Source organism: Triticum dicoccoides, chromosome 2A (assembly GCF_002162155.2).
Source record: "Triticum dicoccoides isolate Atlit2015 ecotype Zavitan chromosome 2A, WEW_v2.0, whole genome shotgun sequence".
In the NCBI taxonomy this organism is placed as follows: domain Eukaryota; kingdom Viridiplantae; phylum Streptophyta; class Magnoliopsida; order Poales; family Poaceae; genus Triticum; species Triticum dicoccoides.
Genome location: NC_041382.1, coordinates 603,845,307 through 603,855,271, shown reverse-complemented (window position 1 = coordinate 603,855,271; position 9,965 = coordinate 603,845,307). Strand labels below are relative to the sequence as shown.

Here is a 9,965-nt window from a genome sequence, read left to right as displayed (position 1 = left end):
AGCTTCATCCATTTGTAAAGAGTCAACTTTATTTTGGCATCCAATTTTATCCTCCATGAAAGCAATATTTGTACATAAAGTCAATTCATAGAACTATCTGTTTGTCTATAGGTGTTGTTGCATGACATCAATTGGTTGTTCTAGCTTCAAAAATCCTTGTGGGAAGCAAGCTATTCATAAAAATTTTCAAAATATTTATTTTGATACGAGTTTTCTAGAACCTTCGTACAAGGTAACACAAGAGATAGTATGATTTTCTTGTCCCATCACAAAAATTCTCACTTATAACCCTAGCCACCCAAACATGCTACATATTAATATACCAAGTTGCTAAAAAATACCATACATTCACATTTACAATCCCACCCAATGCCAAAAATACCCTAGATTCACATTTCAAGCCCAGCCGCCACCCAAAATTCGCATTTACAAACCCAATAACCTTTGAGATCACCTGAGTACATTTACAACTGTAGGTCGTAGCCATTGCGAAGATACTCTAACTTCACACTTAGAACCCTTCTGTGGTTATGGTGTATTTTCCAAGAGTCAATAACCATCTGATACTTTGGCTCCATGCAATGCAACACTGGTCATTGAAATAAGCTTGTGTGGGACAAATGTGATATCTAAAAGTGTGCGATGAGCAAATTCGGGTGTCGACAACTAGTAGAGATTGAAGTCTAGGCAGAGATTCAAGAGCGTCCATTGCTTTGTCCTTTTAGCGATGACTTCAATCCCATTCTCGAAGAAGTGTGGCTATTGCCTATTGCGTCGCATAAAGCCTATGGGCGACATGTGATGTTGTTTTTCTAGTTATTGTAAGATGGTCAACTGCTTGTCCTTTTCTAGTGCTTTTTTGGGATGATGGAGCATGTTGGCATACCCTCGCAAGCACAAAATGTCACAGCGAACATTTATTTTCATCTGGTATTTTCTTGTGTCTTGTCTATGTTGGTTGAAGTAGACATACCTCTTTGTGTAGATCCACAATGTTTTATTAAATATACCAATACGAAAGTGCAACAACCTACACTAATGCTAAAGCTGTGTCTAGAGCTTCGACTATTTGTAAAGAGTCACTCTTGTTGTCTTCTTCCAATTTTCTCTTCCATGCAAACAACTATGTATATGTTTCAATCAAAAATTTCAAATGATACCACTATTCATCAAATCGTTGTTACATGATCTGTCTTAGTTGTGGTAGCTTTAGAACTTTTTGTGTCAAAATATGACAGCAATATCTTACGTCGCTTCATTTGCCAATGAAAGGACAATGTGCGACAATATGGTCTATAAATGATTCTTCTAATATGAATGCTCCGAACTTTTATGAAAGATAACACAAAATTGAATCTCGTTAACTAACTTACACTCCCCTCATGTGTCCAAAACACGTGTATCTAGAAAAGTTGAAGGCGTCGTAATTGTACTGGTTAGGTTTTATAAATGTATCTTCCATGTGTGTAATAAAACAAAAAAACTATAATTCAGGCAAACAACCCTCCATAAACTCTACCCGTGACCTTATTTTCTCATCCCGCCTTTTAAAATATGACATTTGCATTAACAACCCCGCCATCACACAAAATTCCCTATATTCATATTTAAACCCTTAGCCACCACAGAAAGAATACCCTAGATTTACATCTACAACCCTAGCTTCACTAAAACACCATAGATTAATATGTTAAACCCTAGTTGCCATAGAAAAAGGTCCTACAGTCACATTCAAAACCCCGAGGCACCACCAAAGTACCCTACATTCACATTTTAAACCCTAGCTGTCACCAAAAGTACTCTGAATTCACATTCTGAACCCTAGCTATGTCCAAAATCTCGCGTTTATGTTCCCACCAAGCCGTGAGATCACGCAAGGTTTGTTTTTTCTCATCTCTATCATTTATAGACATCTATAGAATACATAGACAATTCATGAAAAAGAATCCTTTGTAAACCTACCAACCACCTTTTATTCCCACCCTACCATTTGAAAATAGTTTTTTTCCACATCACAACCCCCTAAAATTGCCTCGGGCCCATGTTTATAACCTTGCCCGCTAGCAAAACTCTAATTTTACAGAAAGTCTACCAACCACCTAATATTTCGTCCACTCCCTCCGTTCCTAATATTTGTCTTTTTAGAGATTTCAAATGGACTACTATATACGGATGTATATAGACATATTTTAGAGTGTAGATTCACTCATTTTGCTCCGTATGTAGTCACTTGTTGAAATCTCTAAAAAGACAAATATTTAGAAACGGAGGAAGTATATCTTTAGGAGACATTTATAGCATGCATGGAAAGTTCTACTCAATTTGCTAGCTTTTATTCTCGTCCATTCATTCAATACAAAATTTTTACACTACAACCCAAAATCTTCTTAAGGTTTTACATATATAGCCCTAGCCACCAACAGAATACTCAAATTCTACACTTAAGCCCCACCCGCCACCTAACAATCTTGTCTCTATCTCTAGGAGGCATTTATAGCATACCTCGAAAAGATTTTCTACAATTTACTACCTTTATATTCTGGTCCGTCCATTCGAAACAGAAAATCTCACATCACAACCCCCGTGGACCGCCAAAATTATCCTGGGTTCACGTTTACAACCCTGGCCACCAGCAAATCACTCCACCGCCAAAATTACCCTGGGTTCACGTTTACAACCCTGGCCACCAGCAAATCACTCCAATTTCACACCCTGCACCCCAGCCCACACAATATTGCGATATTCGCTATTTATAGCAGACATTTATAGCGTGCCTGGAAAAGATTTACCCGTGCGAGTATAAGTACCCCACGTCTGGCCCAGGCCGAACCACACAACCTAAAAAGCGGGCAAAACCGTCCGCAGCACGACTCGCGGATGGAGAGAGAGCGAGAGAGTAGGAGAGGAGAGAGAGGAGGGAAAATATTGAAGTAGTAGAAACCCCCCGTTCGTCTCTATCGCCAAAACTTCCCCCCAAACTACCCACCCAAAGCTTTCGTGCTCCCGTCTCCCCCTCCCACGACCCCCCCTCCCGAAACCCTAACCACCTTCCCCGGCTAGATCCTTCCACCGTCCTCCGATTGGGGCCGCGCCCGAGCCCTCCCCGCTGATGGCGTCGGGGGGTGCGCAGATGGAAGTCGAGCGGCGGCTGCGCGACGTCGCCGCGCGCTTCGTCTCGCTCCCGGACTCCAACAAGGAGCTGCAAGCGTTGCTCGAGGTGAGCGCCCCGGCGAATTCGAATCACTGCTTTTTTCTTTTTTCTTTTTTGGTCGCCTTCGCTGTTAGTATCATTGTTCTTGTATCCGTCGATATTTTATACCTTCTAGATAAGGTTGGAGATTTATCGCCTCCCGGCCCCTGCGTTGAATCACTTGTTTTTGCCTTTGCTAGTCACAAGGACCGAATTACCTGTGCGATGCTATTATATTATTTATTTAGCGTTGGATTGTATCTGTGCTCTGTAGTCTACCCTAACTGGTTAGTTACAGGCAGTGGTTGCTATTTTGATTGCTAGTCTAGATACTCACAATTGATGTTTCATTTGTGCAGGAAGCAGAGATCTGGTTGTCCAGGGTGGACCAGTCTCCACCCGACAGCACGCGCGCTGCTATTCGGCCCATGATGGATGCTTTGGTCAGAGAGGATCTGCTAAACCACCCTCACCCGGGGGTTAAGGTTGGTATAGCATGTTGCCTAACAGAGGTTACCAGGGTCTCCGCACCAGATCCTCCGTACGAGGATGATGTGATGAGGGTGAGTCTTCTCGTGATGAATTCTTCTCATGATGAAACTTTGTACCTGGCGGCTTACCCTTCTATTTACTTGGCGGCTTCAGGGTGTGTTCACAGTGGTTGTGGACGCTTTCGGCAAGCTGGATGATACCAAAAGCCCGTTGTTTGCAAAGCGAGTTTCCATGCTGGAAACCATCGCCAAGGTCAGGTCTTGCGTCCTAATGTTGGACCTTGACTGTGACGACTTGATCCAGGAAACATTCACACACTTTTTCAGGATCATAAGGTGTGGAACATGTTTTTCTCTTCTTTTTATTTTCATAGCTTCTGTATATGTTATTTTGTGTGGGGAATAGCTTCTTTATATGTTATTTTGTGTGGGGAATAGCTTCTGTATATGTTGACTATGGTAGATGCCAAATGGACTAGTGAGAATACATGGTGTAATTGTTGTCTTTACTTTTGGAAGTAACATGGGGAATGTCAAATGGATTAGGGAGACGAAATAACATAGTTGTTGTCTTTACTTTGAAAGTTGTATCAATGATGTCAAATGGATCAGGGAGAGGTACAACACAGTTGTGGTGACGTTGAGAGATCCCTAGAAATTACTGTCACTCATACGACATGATTATACATGTAGAGTACACTGTACTACTTTTCTGTGGAGCACGATATACAACAATACATATTCTTTGGTGTTGAATGTTATAATGTTTTAATTTTGGATTTGGTTATGACGTTTCAATGACCTGAAATCGCCAACTTATTGGTCGTGCTGGCCCTAACACTGAATACATCTGTATTTACTTCTTTACTATTCTCTTACAGTGACATTTTTACAGATATATCCTTGTCAATAACTTGTATTTTGGTGATTAGATTATTGATCACATCTGCTTACCTAGGTTTGTCAAAATTCCATCATATTCTACGCTAATGATTAGCTTTAAAATCACTTGTTTGAAAAACTGAGGTCAAGTTGATCCCAGCCCACGTCACAAACAATGATAACTCCATCAAACCTTTGTTATTTCCTTGTTCTCCATTTGTTGGTTTGGAACTCGTTACCATTTTAACTCCCAAAACAAGTTTTCAAAATACCCATGATTATTTCTATTGCTGCAAGTTGATAGTTGAAACGGCATGTCAGTGCTTTTCGTTATGGACTGACGGTTTATTTTCACGCAGTCACAGCAGATTGCTACAAGAATTCACTATTTATGTGTGCGTGCGTATTTTCTTGTGCTTATTCCTTCCATATATGACATGGGCGCGTTCTGTGTAGTTTAGTTCTGTTATTATTGTTAATTGCATTTTTATTTCTAATCACATTCGTCTACTTTCTTAATTTATTTCAGCCCAACACTTCAAGAAACTGTCGTCACCTCTATGGAAACTATAATGATGTTTGTAATCCAGGAGAGTGAGCCTGTCCATCCAGGTCTGGCATCTTGCCTCCTTCGGAATCTTAAAAAGGAAAAGAAGGTAAGCGCATCGATACATTGTTAGCATTACTAGAGATATAATTCTTACCATCTTCACTAAGCCTTTTCAACTTGACATTCCAGGATTCTCTTCTAGCATCTTATCGGCTTGCAAAGAGGATAACACGTCTTTGTCCTGAAAAATTAAAGCCGGTGTTTGCTGAGTTACTTCAGGGCACTCCCTTAAATGAGTACAGCAAAGTTGTTGCATCTTCAGTAGAAAGTTCTTCAGATGCTGGAAGAGACAACAAAATTGATGCTGTTGAAAATGACACGGTCAGTTGAACTTGCTAACGTAGTAACAGTTGATGACACCTATTCAGAAGTCTACGAATACATTTTGGAAATTCATTTGAACTAGAGTGGGGCAAACAGGGTCCTGGGGTGCAAATTTTCTTCCAGATTCTTCTAAATTATTTTGATATTTGTAGCTGTCAGGCTTGTTGCTCACTGGTTGTAATATAATATGTTTATGCTATCTGGGTACTTGGTAGTTGTAGGAGAGGGACATAAACTGTTTTGACTTTTGACAGGCATCCAGTGTCAGTTTTGCTTAAGACGTACTGCAGTTTAGTTAAAAATATCAGATTGTCCTGTGAAAGGGATTGTGGACACTTTCAAGTCTGCCTTTTGACTCCCAGTTATATCTGCCAGAATAGGTTTAACTTTGTGATTGGAAAGAACAGTTTGGTGATTATACTAGATTCCATGGTGTTATTCAGATATGTTATTCACTGAGAGTATCTTAACATATGTTAAAGACGTTTTGGTTTCTGCTAGTGTCAATAGCATGATGCATGATTTGTTTGTGGTAGAGCTTATAACATGATGTAGAAGTGTTTGTTTTGCTCATTGTCTAAAATATGAGATTATTAGCCAGAGTTCGTTTTGATAGATATGCAGTATATTTCGGCCGTGGTGATTATTAAATTCTATGTTCTAAGTTCTAACTATGTAGGTAGGTAGCTGACAAAAATGTATCTCAGATGGTTGTTTCTGATGAGTCGCCTGAGTATCTGCTTTGGATATTGAGTATCTAGAGTTCTAGAAAGTAAGATGTATCATAACTGTGCATGTTTTCTATTTTTCAGGAATCTTCAAAGTCAGAGAAAGACGGACAAGATGGAAGTCCTACATACAGTAATCCAAATGGATTAGCTTCTTCTGTTCAGAAATCTGAACCGCCTACTGATGACAAGCAGACAGCAGTTTCTGATGACAAGGGGGCACCAGAGCCAGTCACCACAGAGCCTGAAAAGCTATCTGGTGTCAACTCAAAGAAAAGCAGTAAGGTTGGCACTTCCACTGAGTCCAAGGTGACTGAACATTCTAAGGTTGCTAGCGATAACCAGGACCTTGCATCTGGGGAGCTGTCACCAGGGGCAAATGATGGCAATAATAAGCCGATGGTAGAGGCTTGCAACAAAGCTAGTGATGATACATCAAAGCCTCTTGATAGTACACCTGCGGATGACACATCAAAGCCTGCTGATGGTACACCTGCTGTAGATAAACCAAAGCGAGGCCGGCCTCCTGCAGTAAAGTCACAGGAGAAGAAGCTTGTTGGGAAGAGTCAAGGATCAGGTCTAGAATCTAAAGAAGTCCGCTCAGGCAGTCCTTCTGGTGGGAGACCTGCAAGAAGACCCGCTAAAGATGACAAATTATCATCAAGAAAGTCCAGTGAAGAAGAATCTTCAAAGAAACAACCAACGGCCAGTCCCGATCTGAGGAAAGAGGACTCTCTCTCTGATGAAGACAGTGATGAAGATCTCAGTTTGAAGGTAATTTTCTTGCTACCAGTAGACATATTCAGGTGTTTACTTTGCACATAAGTCATGCATGGGTATTGATTGCCGAAGGTTGGGTTTCTGCTTTGCCTATTTATATTTCATGTTTACATGATTTTACAATCCTAAGGTGGTTTGGAGAAGTGTCATAACTCATGACCAGTTCATAATATTTCTATAGCTATTGTCTGATGGTAACTATGTTTTTTTACTTTTCTATATCTTTTGTTTAACATAATATTTTTTCTGAATGGTAATGGCATTGTGCAACCATGTACGCTCTAGTTCTGTTAAAATTTATAGAGCTTCAGTTCCATCAGCAGTATTAGGCAGCTGATATTTTGAGCATGTTATAATGATCTAACTTGGTTATCTGCAAAAACTATTTTATTGGAATCCAGGAAATGGCGTCTCCTAAATCAATGACCAAGACGGGAAAAAGCAAAGGCCAACCAGGGGACAGTGGAGTGTCAAAAAGGAAACTTGTGCAGGAAGCTGAAGAGGTATACACACTTCTATTAATTACTAGAATACTAGTGACGGTGTCTTATTATGATCTGATTCCCTTTTTCTGTTGTTAACGCCTTTTCCATGCTATTGGGCAGGTTCCTCAGTCAAAGAAGAGCAAAGTTTTTGATGGGAGCCTTGTTGGCTCAAGAATCAAAGTGTGGTGGCCTGATGACAAAAAGTGAGTGCTGCAACAATGTTACATGTTTCCTTGGTGTAGGATTGTTCCTCTGCCATTGTCAGTATGTAGTTTTTATTTCTGAGCAAGATTTGTAAGCCGACACTTCTGTGTCGAGCTATACAAATATTTATTTGTCCTTGCTTTAACTTTCTGTCTGCATAGTTATGTCATTTCCTCCATGAGTTAAGTTAGCCAGTTGTTTGGTTAGTTTTGAATCTGTTTCTTGCTCTGCAGGTTCTATAAGGGTGCTGTTAAGTCATTTGACGCTTCTGCAAAAAAGCACAAGGTGCACATTCAGTAGACGGGCACTATTTGCCATCTCCATGTTTCTTCCTTTGGGCTGTCCATGAGCTACTAACAAGATGTTTTCCCTTTCTTTTATGTTACTTTTGGCATTCAGGTTGTGTATGATGACGGTGATATTGAACATCTGCTACTTAAGAATGAAAGATGGGAGTTCATTGATGAGGTATGCCTCATGCAGCCTGACGCTGTGATGCTGCTATTATCCCCTTTTTTTGATCCTGTCTAATTTGTCTGCTATCCTGCAGGAGCAAGACGAGAATCCTAATGCAGCATCTGATAGGCAAGCTTAATATTGTACTCTGCACCTTCTATATGCTTTACGTTTAGCTGACAATCGACATTTTAGCACTTAAAACTTTGTATATGTGGTCCATTCATATAGAACTGCAATCTCCGCCATCTCATTATCTTAGATCTGACGTGACTCACTGCGGTTAGTAAGCTCAAAATAAGGTGCTGTAGCATGCATGCATTTGGTTTTCCAAAGCACCAATAGTCTAAATCATCAAGACTTAGGTGGATCCTTAGATGTGTGCTTGTCTGGACGGCTCTCATTGGTTGTTAATCTCCAATTTTATTTCTTTAGCATGACAATCTGAGTATGCTGTTTTATCTATGATTTCCTGGTTTGTACTAACATTTGAGTTTCTGCTCATTTGAAGCAGGTCTCGTGGTAGGAGAGGCAAGCAGGACAGCACTGTTGACAGCAATCCTTCCAGGAAAAGAGGGCGTCCGAAAGTTGTGCGTGAGGATAGTCCTGTGTCTTCAGCCAAATCGAAGGTGAAGACTGCAGAAAAGGATGCTGAAGGTGGGGGGAGGTGGCCTCGATCTGCTAGCAGGGGAAGCAGCAAGGATGAGGCTGGCGGCAAGACTCCAAAAGGCGCAAGCGCTGTGAAAGCTTCTGATGGATCCAAGAGCAACGGTCTTTCAGGCAAACGGAAGCCCAAGGAGAAAGTAGCAGAGTCATCTGATGAGGAGGAGGAAGAAGAAGAGCCGGTGTCTGCCAAGGCATCCACAGGGAAGAAGCGCAGAAGGAAGATGCTCAACTAGTTGCTCTACTGCTGAACCAGCTAGCTAATAGTTGTAGCTAGTCTCCTGATTAGTAGCTGTAATGTTTTAGGCTTTACTTTTGTTTGTGTGTGGTCGGCGTTGAAACCTCTTTGGAAGATTGGATGCCATGCTTGCTTTGGTTCAAGCCGTTTTATTATTGCATTGTGATGTTTATGTAGTAGTTGGGTTACCTTGCTATCTGAAAGTTAACTTTGTAGTACCAAATATGAATGAAGAAAGTCTCGAAGGGAGGAGCCCAACTTCATTGTATTGTCGAGTTCTTTTTGCAGTCATTTCCGTATCTACTTCATTATGCAAGTTGTCTCTTTTCTCTACGTGCGGTGAAATTTTGCTCCCTTCAGGTATCTTGCCCTGTTACGCGGCCCAAAGCAGTGCGTTGTCAGTATTTTCACTGACCGTGTTTGTTGCCCGGATCGTTTGTACTGGCTATGAAGCATGTTGTTGTTGATCGCCTTTTATAGATAGCTTATTGTGTTATATGCTGTCGATGTGGCCACCATAAAAGATACCCGTAGATTCACATTTAAAAACATAGCTGCCACCGAAACTATCCTACACATAAAATTCGCATTTACAACCTCGGCAACCTCTGAGATCACCCTCAACTTTTCACTCTCTCTCTCTCAAAAAAAGGAAAAAAAGAAAATAGAAAAGCACGAATATCACCATGAACATTATTTTCTTTGTATGTTGGCGGAGACAGGTAAACTTCTCTGTATATATCCATATATATACACTTGTCCTTAACATTCTCCTTACATCTTAATACATAAGCATACACTATGGCGTATGTTTATAAAATGAATCAAAGGGTAAAGGAAAATGGCGATACATTTCGGTTTTAAAATCATCTCTTCCATGCAAACAACTTCATATGTGCCTCCCCCCTCCCCAC

General features: G+C 40.7%; 1 protein-coding gene across 1 annotated transcript; it reads left to right on the top strand.

Moving 5' to 3' along the window:
* The first annotated feature begins 2,870 nt into the window (after nt 1-2,870).
* LOC119355638 (protein hsr-9-like) lies at nt 2,871-9,319 on the top strand. Its single transcript, XM_037622467.1, has 12 exons — nt 2,871-3,217; nt 3,550-3,753; nt 3,836-4,017; nt 5,093-5,219; nt 5,303-5,494; nt 6,310-6,999; nt 7,407-7,508; nt 7,611-7,693; nt 7,928-7,979; nt 8,094-8,162; nt 8,245-8,279; nt 8,665-9,319. The coding sequence occupies exons 1-12, from the start codon at nt 3,110-3,112 to the stop codon at nt 9,047-9,049; spliced, it is 2,229 nt and encodes a 742-aa protein (XP_037478364.1). The 5' UTR covers nt 2,871-3,109; the 3' UTR covers nt 9,050-9,319.
* Nucleotides 9,320-9,965: the final 646 nt, after the last annotated feature.

Bases quoted from the DNA above. Each gene is read 5' to 3' on its own strand.
- LOC119355638 (XM_037622467.1), top strand. From the start codon at position 3,110: ATGGCGTCGGGGGGTGCGCAGATGGAAGTCGAGCGGCGGCTGCGCGAC. The intron at 3,218-3,549 runs GTGAGCGCCCCG...TCATTTGTGCAG, and splicing joins AGCTGCAAGCGTTGCTCGAG to GAAGCAGAGATCTGGTTGTC. The intron at 7,000-7,406 runs GTAATTTTCTTG...ATTGGAATCCAG, and splicing joins ATGAAGATCTCAGTTTGAAG to GAAATGGCGTCTCCTAAATC.